This window comes from Monopterus albus, unplaced genomic scaffold (genome assembly GCF_001952655.1).
Source record: "Monopterus albus unplaced genomic scaffold, M_albus_1.0 scaffold72.1, whole genome shotgun sequence".
NCBI classification, from domain to species: Eukaryota; Metazoa; Chordata; class Actinopteri; order Synbranchiformes; family Synbranchidae; genus Monopterus; species Monopterus albus.
The window spans coordinates 1,430,587-1,449,213 of record NW_018127952.1 but is presented as its reverse complement, the minus strand read 5'-3'; the positions used below and the strand labels follow the sequence as shown (position 1 = coordinate 1,449,213).

Here is an 18,627-nt window from a genome sequence, read left to right as displayed (position 1 = left end):
ACAACCTGGCAACACAAAAGTTGCTCTATTAATGGTGTACAACTTATCTACAAGGAATTAATCAATGACGCCATTAGTTACAATGTATAAACCTTTTTAAAAGACTGTTGTATTAAACATTTGAGAATAACACATCTACAGGCTTTTTTTGTTTTAATCAGATTAATATTTCCACCCACATTTCTGATAAATGATTTGTTTGCCACCAACATTTGGACTCAACAGTTCTATACCATCTTTGTTGCCTTTTAAAACTTTTATTCTCCACAAGCAGTGGTGCTCAAACTTATACAAACTTTATTTTCTGTATAAACGACACTTTCAAAATGCATCATGGGTAAGTCCAGGGATTATACTGCAACGTAATTCTGGACAGAAACACATTTAAAAACATACAGCAACATGTTTGTATTGTTCTATTGTATCTGGCTGGTGAAACCCGTTTGCGGCGGTTACATCAGCACTAAAATGTTTCAGGCTGCGGGCGTGGCAGGCGGTGCTCCTCACCTCGGTGTTCCAGGTCGTGGTGGTTCTTTTCATCCTTTGCGGCGCGCTGCCAAGAGCCGCCAGACCCAAGGGGCCGGAGCCGGCGGCCGTCACAGGGGGGATGCCGGGTGGCTGCAGGCCTGAGGGGTGTGGGGGCAGCTGGACCGGTGGGCCGTGGGCTGCATGAGAAAGATGCTGAGCCTGAAGCTGCTGCTGTAAATAAAAGCAGAGAGACAAAGGACAAGTGGATCAGCTGGGAAGTGAATCCATAAATGGCCGCACTCTACTCGTGCATTAGCGCTGGCTTTAACAGCATTTAGTTTAAGGCCAAACCATTTATGCATAATAGCTGACAGAGTGCCAACATCACCGTCACTGTGGGAAAAACCAAATTCTGCTCATAGCTGCAGATGTACTGTTTGGTTATCACCTGGCTCCAAGTCTTGGATAAGTCAAACAGCAGAATATATTGATTTCCAAAAACATCCGAGTTATTACTACCTACAATCTTTAGCATTTGGATGTGCATTATTATATATAATAGACTATGTTGTGTCATCAGGCAGCAAGATGTCACATTTTAACTCCTTTTAGCACCTTAATTACAAACAATGTTTTTAAATTAAAACGTTTTTTTGATTAAAGTTTGTGTTGTATGACAGGAGTCCAACAATTATGCTCACTTGTCAACATTTCTTTAATTAAACTAATTGTTCAGTTTGTAAAGAAAAAGGTAAAAGATGCCGATCACTGCCATCCAGAACCCAAACTGTCTTCAAATAGCTGGGTTTGTTTGGCCAGTGCTAAAGTATTAAACAGGCAATGATATAAAACAAACAAATCTTTACATCATCAAAGCTGGGACTATAGAATTTTTGACATTTGTGCTTGACAGATGATATAAACAGTTCATTTTCAAAAGTGTAGATTCATTTTCTATTGACTAATAGTTTCAGCACTAAATCAGCTCTGTGCACAGGTGTGCACATGTAGGAGCTACAAAGCTGGGCCACTGGAAAGACTGTAACCAGGTATATACTACAGGCCTAGTACTTTTCATAGCACACTCTTCACTTATTATATCACAGTTGTTTTACCAATTTCTAATTGTTCTGCATTTATGGTACAAGACCTCTATACAAAAACTATGTCTGACTGGATGACACGTAACCTCTGGATGTCAGATCTGAAAGAGAGCATCTTTGCTCTCTCCCAAACTACTGTGCTGCAATCATGGTTGGGACAGTTAAAAATCAATAGGTCTACACTTGTAAACCTCAAAACCTTTCTGCACTCTGGAAAACCAAACAAGGAAACCTACTCTTCCAGCAAAATGCTGTTAAGCACAGACACACAGACCTCTAAGAGGCCATGAATGTCTGTGTGAAGAGAGGCAGCCAGAGAGGAGTGAGTAGATAGACATGAGTTAAATAGCCACTCAGGCAAGAGGGAAGCAGGTTCTTTAAAACAAGGTTAAATAACACTTAGCACATCCATCAACTACCTCTCAACAGGAGAAAAAAAATAACATGATTGCTATTCTGCTTGTGAGATAAAACTTCAGTAACCTTATCCATACATTCATTACATGAATGGAGAAAATAGATGAGGGTAAATCTAGGCTCTTACCACATTTAAAGGTTTATTTAGCAGCTGGCCATTACTCAGTCAGCTCATTATGCTGAGTTGGACCTGAAATTGCACAATGGATATAAGCAACTGAGGAGCTGCATTGGTAATCGATATCGATATCGTACTGGTGTGCCAAGTGGCCTATTTGTTTGGGGAAAAAAAAAAAAAAACAAAAGCGAGCAAAAAGAGAGAAAGGGGCAGCCAGAACAAGAAAGGGGGGGAGAGGCAGAATCAGAAAATAACAAGAGAATGAAAGAGAGAGCGAGAGCGACTGAAGCGGTGGCGTCCCTATTGAGTGTGCCTAATGAGGAAAAGCATGCAGGGATCATTATCAAGAAGCCTCATTAGCGAGCTATAGCTGAGGAGAGGAGCGAGGAGAGATGAGGGAAGGGATGAGGAGAAAAGAGAGAAAAAATTTTCAGAAAATAAATTGCTTCCAATTCAATATTCATGGATAAGGAGCTGGCTTCCTTTCACACTTATCTTTTTTCATTATGTGTAAATGCCGCCGCAGCTCAGGCAACTTCCACAGGAAACAGGCAATTAAAGTTAACTAGGCGAAGCTGGCTCCCTGCAGAACAGTACTGTCAGGTGGAACAAGCATCAACAGCACCAGCACAGACCAGCTGGCAGGCTGGCTTAATACGTCTGGCAATGATCGCCACATTACCTACTTTCACTGTACTGTACAATATGTATTCCTCAGTTGTTGTCACAGATTAGACAATGCCCTATGCTAAAAACAGACCTGAGTGATTTCAGTATTGGAATCCGATTGAGATGCAGAAAACATTTGAGGTTAGTTGGCAGATGAAGAAATAAAGTGCTGTCAAATCTGTGCCACCCGAGTTAAAGCAGACAAAGAACAAGATGCCAAAAATATCCAAACACACCCAAGTCAAGCATCTCAGAAGGCATCATCTCCCTTCACAAAGACACATTAGACCACCAGCAAGAGTTCCACAACACTTAAAATGTATTTTCTCTTTGTTTTGTAACTTCCCTGAACACTGACCATGAAGGCTGGGTAGACACTATGAGGTGGCTGCGGCGGCTGCTGCTGCTGCTGGGTCAAAGGAGAGAAGAAGAGATTCAGCCAGAAATGATACAAGCAGCAAAAACTAGGGCAACGACTAATGACTGTTTTCATTCTCATTTCATCTGCATTTCCCTATTGATTATTGAATCCTTTGGTGTATAAAAAGTGATCAATCTGTTCACTGGACAAAACAAGGACAGTATAAAATTCAAAGATATTCAGTTCGCTATTAAAGAATATCAGTAAGTTTAAAGATATGGAAGCAGAGATTTTGGGGGGAAATTTGACTTAAAACCATTTAAATAACCAATCAAAATAGATTAGATTAATTTTCTGCCAATCAACTAATAATTTAAACCCTTAAAAAAGTAACAAAAACACTAAGCTTGATTCATTAACTAGTGCATCTAACAATAAAGCTGGTGATCTCAGGCTATATATATATATATCATAAAATAAACATTAAAGATCAAAATCATGCCATTATACCATCATCCTGAACCAGTGTGTAGACACTGATGAGTCAAACCATGTGCCACTGTGGACACTTGCTTTATAAATAGGCTACACATTCAATCCAGGTGGAAATATGAGCTGTAATACAACCCCAAATAAAACATGCATACTGTTCAGAGGGGATTGGTATCAGCAACAAACCAAGCAGTGTAAAAATTTACCTGTCTCAGATTAGCACTTACATACATGGTGATAAACAGCGACCGACCCGTTAACCATTAATCTAAGTACAATCCTGTGCTGTGTTGAAATCATGGAAATAAAAGTAGGAGCATGGAAATGAGGCAACACCTCAGACATTTTATCAAACCACGGTTGTGTGGGGGGGGGGGGTTCATCTTAATACATTTGAGCTCTCTGTGTTTTCATAGCAAACAATATGTTAAGCTGGAAAACAAAACGAATCATCATTTCTCTTTTGTTTTGCACTCATATCTTCCATTAACTGGTTCACGATCAAGTCACTTAAATGTCAGGAGACTGGGATAAATGACAACCCCTCAGAGTACAAGGTGGCACCTTCATGTTGTTTGCCTTGTTCAACAAAAAGTCTAAAACTCAAATATATTTAATTTACACTGATATAAAACTGAAGAGCAGTAGTTTCTTTCTGAGAGGCGGGACTGGCAAAAACAACTGTACTAATTAGTCAATTAACAGAAAATGAATCAGCAGCTAATTTGTTATTGATAACTGTTTCAGCCCTACATAAAATAGCAATATTTTACTCTGAAATTCTCCATCTGGATATCAAGCTACCACGCATTGGGTCCCGACCCTGGAGATGATAAAAATCTGTTGTGTTTGGCCTCAGTAACCTCCTACTGGAAGGACAGGGTGAGGCAGTCGGATGTTTGGGGGCTTTAACATAAATATAAATATATATTGCAGTACACACCGACAGCGAGCACTGCGGGTGGCCCCTGAGAGGCAAACATCTATCATGGGATTTGGTGTTCAGCCAGAAATCTGAGTATGTGTGTGACTTGAATCCATTTTCTGATCTAAATGGTGTGGAAAGCTGCCAGAGCCTGACGCTCTCTGAAAATCACCTAGACATTAATGACAAGAGATTGATCACCTACCACGTCTTCACCCCAATAATTAAACTCTGTTTTTCTCTGTGTTCACTACTGTTGTGGACAGCCTCACTGCACCAGTTGGAGGGCAAAAAAGGAAGAGGAAATAGGAAGTAATTACCTTGAAAACTGGGGGTTGTGCTCCTGGCTCATTTACCTTAATCGAATTTCGATATGTGCCCCTCATTAGACTTGACCCCCCTACCGCTGGGACAAGCTAACCGCCGGCTAACCTCTCCTTCAGAGGGCTAATCAAAGGGGTCAGTCATCCATCTGGGTCCAAGTTGGTTAATAAAAAGCTGCTAGATGTATAGTTTTTAAATAAAAACAGATGGAAGATCAACTCACTAAAATGTCTTTGGCCTGAGTGGATTTTGGGTGTGCAGGCTTCTGGCTACAATTAAATGTCAATTACTGATAAACCAAAGTACACTCCATTCCTGTATTAAAGCTTGGATTGGTGCAGATGCTCCCAAATGAAATTCTGAATAATGATGAGAATAAAACTTTTAGTACTGTAATGGTTAAAAAAAAAAGTTTCTGCCAAAAGTTACCAAAAACCCTCAAAACAGGAGTGAATCAGCACTGAAACAAACATGATTCAGACTTAAGTTATGTTAAGCAAGGAAAAAAAAAAAAAAAAGTTCAAAACAGCCTCTGCGTTGTAATTCTGAGTCGGAGATGTCACGGATTTCGGACTACACTCAAACTGGTGACAAGATGTCTGTCCCCCAGGGCTGCCACTTACATGTAAATAAAATCCTATATTAACACTAATGTACTAAATTCAGCTCATTGAAAAGGAACTATACGCTACAGTATTTGTTAGTATCCAATTATTAAGGAAGTCCTAACAACACAATACACAACAAAACAAAAGCAGCCAACTCAGGCTACTTAAAAGATGTGACTTCAACACTAGTAGCACGGGGTAACCATCACAGACTGTGTGGACCCTTCCAAGCTGAACAGCAGGGGATGTTCCTGTCCCTCCCATTCAGGGCACATTCTTTGAATGCAGCCTAAATCTTTTATCCACAACACCGTACAAATCTTCAGTACCTGTTAAGTCCATACCACTGCAATCTCTGTTGCAATCACAACACTTGTCCCAACCTGACCGCTCGAATTCCTCCTGCTACTGGGTCAGAGGTAGGTAAGCCTGTTGGCTGGAACCCTTTATCTAATTAAAGTGCAGCCAAAGTGAAATCTGAGAAACATCATGATCTGATCTCAGCCTGGGTTGTGTTACTCTATATCAGATGTTCTTTGACTCTGCCTGAGAGGAGAAAATCCTGCGTGTTGACAGGTCATGGTTAACCAACAATCAGAGAAATGACAGCAGTGAACACCATACTGACCACACATTAAAAACACTGAACTCAAAACAAAAACATGATAAACCACTGAAGACAGGGGCAAGTCTGCACGAGTGAAGAGGGCACGGCACTGACATTTGGATTCAGTCTGAACATTCAAATGCCACAGACAGAAGGAAGAAAATGGTTGCTGATTAAAACACTAAGCTACTTCTGTTCCATTTGCACCCCTGTTTTTCTCCTTAACGCTATTGCCCTTTCCCAGGTTAGCCTCGACACGCGACACTTCATCTGAAGCACACAGAGCCAACAGCATAACATAGTACTCTTGAATACACTACGTCTGTATTGTAATGCTGGACCTTCACCATGCATGCAGTTTTGCCTCTGGCCTCTAGTCAAATGAAGGAAGAAAAAAGGGGGTATACACACAGTCAGAGGCAGATTGGGAAGTCCACGTACCCCGATGATAGCATTCAGCTCAGTCATCGTCACCTGCTTGGCCCGCTCAACAGCCTGAGCTACCTGCTGTTGATGCTGCAGGACACAAATACACAGAGATTAGAATGTGACGGAAATGAATGCATTGCAAAAGACTGAATGAAGAACACATCCTGGCCTGTGCCGATTGTTTGCCTGCCAAATCTATAAATAGGCACTTTAGGTGTGAAGAAGAAATAAACTCCACAGTACATAAAGTCGTTTAATTTTACTTAGTCATTAATACATAAGTTCCATGAAGATATTCTGCATCTGTGTGGAGTGAGAAATGACAGAGTGAATAGAAACAGCTCAAAGTGAAAGGGAAATTTGAGAATTTTAGTTTTAACCAAATTTAGTTTTTATACTTGAAAAAGGCATTCACAAGCTTAAGGATAATCTAGTTTGTTTTCTGGAAAAGCCTGGAGGTTCTGCAGAATTATCATTTGCAGTTTTTTGTGCTTTGTCTGGCAACTTGTGAAACAACAGGTGCCGAAAGAAAAGGGGTAATCACAAATGATTCAAAAAATGTTTAATTCTAACACATTATTGAATATTGTGCTGTTAAAACCGTCACTTCAACTTTTCATGATTAATTAAATTTGTATTCTGTTATGCATCCACTATACAAGATGCCACTGAGCCGTCTCTGCACAGTAGCCAAACTCACAAGTGTCTGTACAGTACTCATACTCATTCACATTCTTGCTAGCTGGGTAGACACTCACCTCTTGTGACAAGAAGGGCATGATCTGAGCCAGAATAGCATTGAGACGCTTGGCAATTTCAGTCTGTAGGAGAAAAGAAAATGTGTAAGAATGACAGTCTCACACTGAAATTAGGCAGTTATACTACTTATGAAACAAAAGGGCATGCATTTGTATACACACACACACACACACACACACACACACGTTTACAGTATCCATCTGGATAGGTATGCATTTCCTATCTAAATTGGGTCCACCTTAAAATATATTCCCCCCCTTTCTCCTGCTTCCATTAGACTCAGGCCTTATTTCATTAAGGAGGCTGAAATATGCTAATACCATCTGGCTGGAGAGACCCTAATGAGGACCATACTTCATAATTATGGTCAACAGAGAGGGAGGTGGGGCAGGCTGAAGCAGACAGGTTAACACTGTAGCCCTATCTATCAGAGGCATCTTTGGAATCAACCATGTAATATTAGCTGGGAGAGTAAGATGATACTGCAGGACTCGACGAACGCAGAGCACTTTACTGTGCTGCATTTGGACAAATGGATATGCTGAGCCCCCTGCCTAACTCACATCCAGGTCCCAAGACATTTTTCTCCATTTCCTTTTGTAAAGGCTGTACTTTCCAGAGAGAGAAAGAGGAGGAAGACAACAAGTACAAAGAGAAAAACACCCAGGTAGAAAGCAGAATAAAGGAGAGGGGGGGGTGAATGGTAAAGTGACTCGATACTGAAGTAATATGATCTGACTGAACCGGGGAGGCGAACTAATTGATTCTGAGAGATTAGGGGTGGAAGCCCAGCAGGTGTGTGTGGGGTGAAGAGGTCTTTCCCGCCATTTTATACACACCGCTGCATTCCACTCATTTTCTCCTTTAAACTTGTTTGACTGTGAAAGGGGGAGGGAGAAAGAAAGTGGAAAAGGGGAATAGGAGCTACTGGAAGCCTTTTGCAACAACCCTCAGTGTCACTCTTTTCATTGTGGAGCAGGGCAGACAGGAAAAGAAGGATAGAAGAGTGGGGGGGGGAGACAGACCTTTGCTGGCCTGTCAGGAATTATCTCCCAACCCCTGTCTGACCTTAGGTGGACTGTGCTTTCTCTCTCCATCCAGGCTCATCCCTCCCCCCTCCTCCTCCAAATGCTACTTCACACCCCTCCATGCTAATCTCCACTACTGTCCTCTGTGCCCTCCCTCCTTCCTCCTCTTCCTCTCTCATCATCCCCTCTTCTGTTGCTGGGGCAACGCTATCTGGCACGGCTGATCGTTATGTAAATTGGGCTGGGGCCCTGACCAGAACAGCCTGTAAAATCATATTAGGCGCAGCACAGAGGCAGGTCATTAAATTGAATTTTCGGCCTGTCGATCTGATCGGCACAGGACAATTAATGAGGGATAACTGGGAGTGGGAAGGCGGGGAGGGGGCTGCACTGAGCAGGCTGGAATAGAGAGAGAGACAGGGGGAGGGGGCTCTGTGGAGACTCATAAACCATCATCATTAGCGGGGGCTGGATACAATGACACACAGTAGGATTAGTGTATTTCAGTATCACACCACTTCTCAGGAAATGGCTGCAAGGGGAGCATCATGGGGCTTGTAGGAAACAGCGGTGTGCTGATCCAATCTGCTATTAGAGCAACATTACAAACGTTCAGCACAAACCAATTCACAACGAACGACATCCATTTGCCCATAACAAATCACCAGTTGTTAGTGCACTGTGCAGGTTTCTCTGAAAGGCAAGCTAGAGGACCAGGTGGCTGGAGAGCTAAGGTCGTGCTGAGTTGCATTCAGGATTTTTAAGGTTAAATGTTCCTGAACCCCTGGCTTCCTCTGCAATTTATCCCTGAGCTAAAATATTACTCTGGAGCCATGAAATAAAACAATGCAGCAAAGCTCCTTTGCATTGATTTTTGTGGCATAATAATGGCAGTGCCGGTGTCGTACATTCTGCCTGTCATACCTCAGCTACAATTTACATGAGGTCAAATATGATGTGTCAACCTGAGAGATGTACTGTAAAACCCTTCAAATGAAATTGCCTTTATCGGCTCCATCTTGTCCTTCCTTTTCAGATTTAGGCACTGTTGAGTTCACACGTGAGGGAGGGCAAATGGGCACATGGCTTACTTACACTACTTTGACAGCCATTTTGAAGGGGAAAAATACTGATATCGCATCACGTCTGATGACTCGCAGCACTCTTAAATAACTCCCACTTTACTGTGCAGGCACTATTTTCCACAGTGCTTTTAGTGGCAGAGACAGGCACTGCAAAGAGTTTATTGTCACTTAAAGCCACTGAAAACAGAGGCCTTTGAGTCGGTAGAAGCTTTTCACTGCAGCTTCACAATTACAGGTACTCAGGGTTGTCTAGTAGCACCAGAGCTTGGAGAGGCTCTCTCTCCATTGCATCCCTCTGTCAATGGTGTGTTGAAAGCCATTTGGCTGTTTGTCGCTCCAGGCATTAGCCCCCGAGTGAGCAGAGGAAGAAAGAGGCACTTAGAGGGATCTTGTTCATTACAAATGCATGAAGGATATTTTGCATGTGCATGTCATTCTATTTTGAGCTCATACAAAAATGAAGTGACATCCTTTTCCTGCTAGGGCACATATAGAAACGGGCTGTTCAACAGATTACATCTGAGTTAATTTGAGTTTAAGCCATCACGATATAAACTTCTTTTAGTTCTCATTTGAATTATGACATACGCACACGTCTCTTCTTCCATTTCACATTGACACACAAAGCCATCATCAGCTGGCTGACACACACACACACACACACACACACCAGCAGACACTAATTGTGTAACACCGGCCTACCAGGCTTTCTAGCCTGGCTATCAAAATAAAGCTCATCTCACAGCCTCTAGTAACCTCGTCAGCCCCTCTTGAGAGACTGTGTGTTCTCATAGTCAGTTTGTTTTGGCTTAGAGACAGGTCGGCCATCATCACCTTGGCAAACAATTCCAGGAATCCTGCATAAATTATTCATTTGCACAAGCTTTCTTTCTCCCTCCCTCTGCTCCTCCTTTCACTCTATTCCTCCATCCAAGAAACGGACACAACTATCCTTGATAAAACATGTTCTCCGTTTCCACCGTTCGCTCAACAAGTGAGGAAATTGATACATAGGACAGATTCACAAAATGGCTACCTAAGGTACAACAAAAGTAAGAAGCCAGATATAACAATAAAGGATAGGACACGTAACTTCTTGGGGTTCTTCTTTTCTATTCGTGCACCTTCTGCTTTCAGTTTAACAAAGAGTGAGGTGAAATCGAAATGCAGGCAAGTGTTGAAGAGATAAACAGGGACCACAAGAGAGGCAGTGAAAAACACAGCAACCCCCAACACGCCAGCACCACAAAGTCAGCAGGGTACATTGCTGAGGCAGTCTAATGAGCTGCGCTAATTAAAATCACTTATTGACAGCAAGCAAGGGTGATTACCTCCACCCTGCACTCCTTGCCATCATAAGAGACACTGTCAAAACAAATTACCCCCTGGAAGCCACACACATCCCTTTGCTAGCAACAGTATAGAGGACGTTGTGTGTCTGTAGGAACTTGGACTGCAGCATGTTTGTGTGTGTGTATGCAAACACACAGCTGGTGTAACCATGTATTTAATATGCACGTGTGTTTGTGCCCCTTCCCCTGCTTTTAAACCCAACTATAGCAATAATAATACAAAGTGAGTTTATCACGTCTTTTTTGCGCTGCAATACATCTTCAACACAAGCATCCAATAATCCAGCCTCCCTCGCTGTCTACCAATAACAGGGAGCGCTAAGGGCTGTCTGTTTACCTCTTGCTGATGTCATGACAAACACTCATTCACAGGGATGGGGAAAAGGAGGGAGAGGAATGGAGGTGGCAGGAATCATGCATTATTCACAGCGCTCCGTGAACTCCTCCGGGCTTATTGATAAACAAAGGAGATGCACAGGAGAGGGCCAGTCGATTAACCCATTTACCCTAAAGCCTCTCGCTGCTTTCCTGTCTCCATCTCCCCCTTTGCCCACTTGTTTTGTCCACTGCCACCAGCATCCACCCACAACCTCCACCCCCACCCTGCATCGCTTCCACCTCCTTGCTGGTAGTAAGCGACTGACAGAAAGAGCTTAAGAATGGGGAGGGAGGGCGAGAGGCAGCAAGCTCCCAGAGAAACAGAAAACACACCTAGTTAGCTCACACACACACACACACATAGAATGTCTGTGTCTGATGGATTGTGCAGCATGCCGCTGTTTCAACTGCACCACCCTCCCACTGATGCCATTAACCTTCTGGATCTGAGGGCCATGAAGCCTCCACCCCACCTCTCTGACAGACTCCCACCCTCATACATCACATCACACTGCTAATGACACAAGGGCTATCATACATATCACATCATTGGGGTGGCAGGACAGACACAGGTGGCGGAAACAATGAAAAGACATACGGCACATGGGAGGAGGTGGAAGAGGAGAACTGAGAAAGCAAAGGTGACTGAGAGAAACAGAAGTCAAGACCAAATCAGAGTAAGACCAGAAAGATTAAAAAGGGGCTTTTAGAGATCCAAGATCTTTGAAAATGAACAGAATAAAAGACTATACAGATGTCTATTAATACAAAAACTGTGGATTTCATACAGCTGACTGGAGGGCCACAGATGAGCTCTTTAGCTAAACAAAGTTATTTTGCAGTCTTGCTTACAGGTCCCATCTTGCATTATGGTGTCTACAGCAGGCATGGGATCAGCAGATGTTGCATCCTAACCACACCAAACACGGTAAACGCTTACCAGCCATTTACCGCCAAACAAACAGCATACATGCTGCTCATTCTATGGATGCACCTAAAAACTTCAGACGATTAGCCACCTCCAGCCATATCAGTAGTATGAAAGAACTTGTATACATGCTCCTATGTGATGTGGCATTTCCAGGTAGAATTTTCTTTAACTGACATGCAAACAGCTACATTCAGCATGAAATTCTATGCATAAACTGCAAAATGTTCATCTGATTCCCAGCACCCAAAATGAAGCCCTGAAAACGTTTGTTTGCCCAACTAATGGTTCAAAAGACATTCAATAATATGAGAAAACAGAAAAGCTGCAAAGACACAGAACCCAGTAAATGTTTGGCAATTTTGCTCGACTATCATTCTGTCAAAGACTTTGATACATCTTTGTATCATTTTCCTTCAAGTATATGTTTCAGTATTACAAAAACATAAACTGAATCCAAAAATAACATGTTGAAGTGAGAACACTTGTTTCCAACATGATGCTAAGCACCAAGACAGACAAAGTCACTGAGGAAAGCACTTGTCTTCATCTAGCTGTGCAGGGGCTTTAAGCCAACCAAGCTGAGGGGTGGTTTCCACAAACACTAGACCAACCGGCCTCCTCCACTTTGGACATGACAGGCCAAAGATCCACTGGAAACAACCCAACAAAGAAGGCCAGTGCACACAGTGGCCACTACTTCTAAGGCCAAGATGTGTTTAATATATCTGCCCTCTTTTCCTTCATGCCCTTTTAGGTGGTGTAGACATGTTTGTCCTGTTCATCTGTAGAAGCCGTTCCACTGCAGCGTAATGCCCAGTGTTGGGTGGCAGCTGAACTAATGAGCTTTTAGCACGGCTGGCGCTGCGGAGGCAGACGGAATAGTGCAGGCATAAGGGCGCGCACACACACATTCAGAAGGACAAAACACATCCTCTCCAACTGTCTGCCAAATACTTCACTTTAATCTTATCAAACCATCCCCAGCAGGCGGCGTGCCCTTCGTGTTGTTTAGCCTGTCAGCATTTTCACTACAGGAAGCCAGTATGTGTGTATGCCTCCTAAAGACATTTAAGGATGAGGGTAGAGACTAAGGTCAGGTATGTGTGTGTGTGTGTGTGTGTCTGTGCGTAGGTGTATTTATATTCCTCAGTCACAAGGGGGGGGAAAAAACCAACAGTGTTTTGGCTGTAAACAGATCATCTCTGATATGGCTACATACCTGTTTGTGCATCTCAATGTTGAGCCCATAGGACATCTCATAGTACTGTAAAATAAAAACAGACCACATTAAAAACCTTTCAAAGAATTTACAGTTACGCATCTTCATTTGTGCATTGACTCCAATAAGTGTTCAGTATGCTTCATGGTAAACTGTATGCCTTTTGTTAATTATGGAAGATGAAAATACCATGTAACTTTTGACTTTATCGAGTAAACAGGAAATTTGGTAATGCAACAAGACTAAAAAAAAAATGCTGGTATAACATTTATCAGTCTTCCAAAACATCCAAACAAATAAAGAGAAGATGAATACATAGTGCAGGATGGGGGTGGACCATTAAAAGCACAGTGACATCAAAAATCGTTTCACAACCGCAGCAGACAGACGGCTGGCTACTGTTCCCATTTACTTCTACTGGGCACTGCCAGTCATTTGAGCACAAACACTGTCTGTGGCTTCAAAAACCAAGGGGAAAGCCAATACTGTTACTGAAAACAACAGTATCTGCTGTTGATTGCCAAATGCTTGTGAGCCCACCAACAGATACAAACTAAAGCCTACTAGTTTGTCTGCCTTGTTTAACAAACACACAGCAAACAGCTTCCATTTATTATAGCTACTCCCACCACCTTCTGGTTCCTCACAGGGAAAATAATATTTAACAAACGTACTGCTGCGTTTGGTTAAAGCCATTCCTCTCATGTACAAACAAGATAAGCGCACACATACACAAACCAAGAGTGAGGACTAAGTCACATCATTTATCAGATAAAGCTTGTTCTTTTTCCATGCACACAATGCAGCTTTTCCTGTATAAGAAAGGACCTTTGAGGCAGGCTGTTCTTGCACAGGTCTCATTGTCTGTTTGATCACCAGGAAGCTCTGAACTGAATATACAGTGATTTAACTGCAGTATCACAAAAGTTTTACATCCAACCAATCACAGACATTTGACAGAAATCAAGCAACCTGTCCAAGTTCAGGAAGACGCGAAGCAAAATGCCAGACTACACAAAAAACAGTGGGGCTGGGTTTAATGTTAGTAATTACTGACTTTTAAAGGAATTAGACTGTGATGACATGGAAGGTGCGAATAATAATTATGGTCATCAACTAATCTGCTGCTTTTTTCCCACTAACTGTCTAAAAATTGTCAGAAAATAATGAAGATGGTTCATCGCAATTTCCCAGATCCTAAAGTGGCACCTTTAGATTGTTTGTTTTAATCTAAACAATCACTAAAATCCAAAAGGTATTTAAGTTATAATCATAAAAGTCAAAGAAAATCTGCACATTTCAGAAGCTGGAAACTGCAAATGTTTCATATTTTTAACTCAACAATGTCATACATGAATAATCCATTATAAAAACAGTTGCTGATTAATTTCCTGTCCATTGTTAAACAACTAATCTCAATGTGAGCGGTCACTGTTTTACACATGCAGAGTCTGGTCTGATGCACTGAACATCAATTGAATTCCCATACAGTCATAAATATGGATTTATTGTTGAGATGCTGATTTCCTTGACGATGCCTGGTCCAGCACGTAGTCGCTATAAGGTTTGAGATTAACACACAGTCTCCCCTTATCTGTGTAGAAAGTGTCTCAATGACCCAGTGGCTTACTGTGGGAGAGTTAAGAAGTTGAAAAAGAAAGAATACAGGAAGCCCTCTGATTCATGCACAAAGCCAGCAGAGCAGCCATTAATCCCCAAGTGGGTAAGGAGGTGGTGCAGGAGAGTTATAAAGAGGACCCAGAGCCATCTGGGGAGGGGGTGGGGGGACATTAGTGTTTCAACTCCCCCTCCACACAGCCACACCCTGCACCTTCTTATCCAACAAAAACACAGGCCTGAGTCAACACCACCAAGCTGGGACAAATACTAACATGGCCTTTGCAAAACACAAGGGCTGCAACACCTGTGAATGTTCACCTGAGGCAAAGGGGCGGACACAGCATTAAATCAGATTCACGGCTTTACGATAACTGGTCTTACCATGACGTAGTGACGCTGCATCTCTGTCTTTTCATTGGCCAGTTTATCATACTCCACTTTAAGACTTAAGGAAGAGAAGAGGGCAGAAAATCTTGTTTAAACTGTGGAAATACTTTAACACATACTTAATGGTGAACACACTGATAACAAAACCTAATTTAGGACATATACACTGTTATGTGGGACTTGGTGCATGAAGCTACAAAAATGGAACAAAACAGAGACAGCTTCCTCTTCCTATTCTTTCCAGGAAGCCAATGCTGTTTACAGTACGCTAGTCATTACCTGTGGTACTGGGCCTGCAGGAACTGAAATTCATCTTTGATCCTGTCGCAGGACTCTGCCACAGTGAACTTGAAGCCGGGCTGCCCTGGCTGGTGAGGTGCCTGAAAAGTGCAAGGTTGGAGACACCACAGGTGTAAATAACGCCATCACAGCCCACACAGTCTCACATCTCTCTTGCAATCTTCTCTTCTTCTTTCTTGATAAGAAGTGTTTTTTTTTCCTCTTTCTCTCTCTGGATGGTTTGTCTGTGCATTTCCCCTGAGCTCTGACTGGCAGAGGAAAGAGCCTCTGACCCGCTTTCACTTCACTCAACAGTGTGTGCAATGACAAGAGGCAGGTCACTTCATCCGGTGTCAAAGTAATATTACATGATGGAGAGAGAGAGAGAGAGAGAAAAAAACATACGAGTGTGGGATTTTGGTGTGTACTAGGCAAAAAGCACAATTAGCCTTTTAGCAGCATAAAAATGCATCAATTTCAAGAAATTCACTATAGAGAAAGATGCGATCCTGTACTTTACTAAAAGGTCTGATCTTGTTGTCCATAAACACGATCTCCCAGAGTGAAACGTCTCAGCAGCAGCAGCAGACCATAAATAGTAAGGTGTGGATCAGCAGCTCTACTCTGACGAGCTAATTAGGCTATTTTGAAGGGCGGTGCATTTGCATCAATTTACAAATAGTGACAAAGACAGCTACTTACCGGATGCCGGCCTTGTGGATACATGTCGAGTCTTTACGCAGGGAATGTGTGCGTTTCCTCCTTCTTTAATCCCAGTGAAGGTTCCGTAAATCACCACCACCCCCTCCCCTGTATACGCAGGACGGCAGTGGACAAAGCCCCGTTCTCGGCTAGGGGCGCACACTCAGACCCCGACCGCTGGATGTGTCAGCTCGGCCTCTTCTTTGTATCTAAACAAACATAAGGGGACACAGCTAAGGAGTGGGATCACTTTGGGAGCAGACTGTAGCACCTGGACTGTAAATCGGACTTAATAACGAAAATATCTGTTACAAAAAAAGATAAAGTCTCACTGTGGCATTGTGATTTATAATGTTTCCCACTGCGAGTCAAAAATATAAAATGTAGCCTCGATACAGTGGGGAAAGAAATAAGTGTTCCGGCAAAACGTATTTAATCCCATATCTCAAATAAATCCCAAAGTTGTTACTTTTATCATACATCACACCCTCGTGATTCTTTAGTTTTTTTATTTGTATACATCTAACTAGTTGTCTTCCACAACGGGCTGTTTTTGGTGGTCCGTAAAGACCAGAAAACAAGGAGCTGCTGCTGCCATAAAGCCACACCACCACCTCCACCCGTCTTGTTAGCGGCTCTCTTCGTGTAACCCTTTTTACCTTTGTCTCGCCTGATTCCTCCCTGCTCTTCTGCACAGGTAGAAAAAAATCAGTGTCCAGGCACAACGCTTAATATCCCTGACTTGTAGTCGTCAACATGGAATGATAAGGGCGGCTAATGTCCGTCGCCGTTTCTATTTTTCTTCCACTTCTTCGCCTCTTTAGAGTCCTTTAAAAGCCCGCTGATCCCGAGGCGGAGAGCGTCCCTCCGTCCGGTCGGTCGGCGCTGGAAACCCCTCGACAGGGACGAGTTGTTGACCTCAGACAACTTGAAAGAAAGCCTTTATTAGATCCAGTAGTAGTACACGAATCTTCCAGTAAGTCCAAAGATAATTTATGGCAAGTAAACGGGTTATATTTTTTGAAAACGTCGGCCGTTGTGAAATATACCACTAGCTCTCCGCCTGGTAGACCCAGTTCCTCCGCCGCTCGCTATACCACACACAGACTGTTCACTGACACGAGGACCTGACTGCCGAGAGAAGGCCCCGCATTAACCAATCCGGTTCTCCGAAGGAGTTCAGCAACGTTGACCAATCACAACTCGGAATCCCCACGCGGGGTATCCAGTAAACCAGCCTTCTGATTGGGCTGCAAAGTGTGACCTCACATATTCGCCATTTTGGATTTGAAGTGACATTCGCTGCGTTCAACAACTTGTTCAAAAACAAAGGTAATAATTTATATATCCGTGCACTGCAGCCGGTGGTTCATCTTTCAGATTATGAGTGTATACCTGTGAGTTTTATCAATATCGTTAAACAGTACCATTTCAAACTCAACATATGCCAGTGTTACAGAAAAATAACCTCACTAGCCAAAGACAGAAATTGTCATTTTAATAAAAGCAGTAGGCTGTAAATGTGGTATGAGCTTAATCCGGGAACAATTATAAATGAAGCTAGTCTGACTTGAAAAATAGTTTTAAGTTTGAAACTAGAAATCACACTTTCTGCTCTCAATTCAAAGGGAGTTAGAGATGCCAAGAAAAAGAAAGATTACTATGCCAAGAAAAACAGGACTCATAGAAATTCATTCAACACCTTAAGTGCGCAGATGTGAATACCGCTTAATCTACAGCAGTGTCCTCTGAGTGACTTGAATTGATCGACCTATTTCTAAGGAGACCTCAAGCATCTACAAGGGTTCATATCAGCAGCACTAGGTAGGCTACAACACGTCTGCGCTTCAGGATATCAGCCTATCACGTGTTGCTTACTATGCTCGGCCCCACGTGGGCCCTTCCCGCCCCCCTCCACCTTCCGTCACTTCTTTTTATCCAATGGTGTCGCAGCTGTCTTCCTCCGCGGCTTACAATTGGCTCAGCGCTGGAAAAGCTGTCAGTCAGGAGTCTTTGTTGTCAATTAAACCCACGTTGGGTACGGCGCTGACAAATGCCTGTGCTACTCTCCCTCCTGCCTGCGAATAGTCCCTGGAATGGCTGCTTAATTAGCTTCGAATGGCTTTTCCTTTCAGCTCAAACAATCTGTCACTACCATGTGGTAAAAAGAACCGTGCATAAAACAAAAGCAGGGGGGAAAAAAGCCAGTAGGGGCTAAATATCAGTTTGATTCCCCCACCCCCCAACCCCTCCTTCATGAAAACATTTGCTGAAAAACAAGGCTTTTACCTTGCTCAAACACTGGCTGGTTTCACTCATCTGTTTCTGTCCTCATTTACTTCTACAACTATTTATTTATCTGGGTG

At 42.8% G+C, this 18,627-nt stretch overlaps 1 protein-coding gene across 1 annotated transcript in view; it reads right to left on the bottom strand.

Annotated features, from left to right (window-relative positions):
* The window catches only part of LOC109963287 (protein groucho-1-like), a 28,970-nt gene extending 11,470 nt beyond the window's left edge, over nt 1-17,500 (bottom strand). Inside the window, 10 exon segments of the mRNA XM_020605669.1 lie at nt 508-546; nt 549-699; nt 3,134-3,184; nt 6,534-6,608; nt 7,280-7,342; nt 13,274-13,318; nt 15,275-15,338; nt 15,560-15,660; nt 16,262-16,470; nt 16,921-17,500. Coding sequence (XP_020461325.1) covers nt 508-546; nt 549-699; nt 3,134-3,184; nt 6,534-6,608; nt 7,280-7,342; nt 13,274-13,318; nt 15,275-15,338; nt 15,560-15,660; nt 16,262-16,285 — 613 coding nt within the window. The 5' untranslated portion in view covers nt 16,286-16,470; nt 16,921-17,500.
* Nucleotides 17,501-18,627: the final 1,127 nt, after the last annotated feature.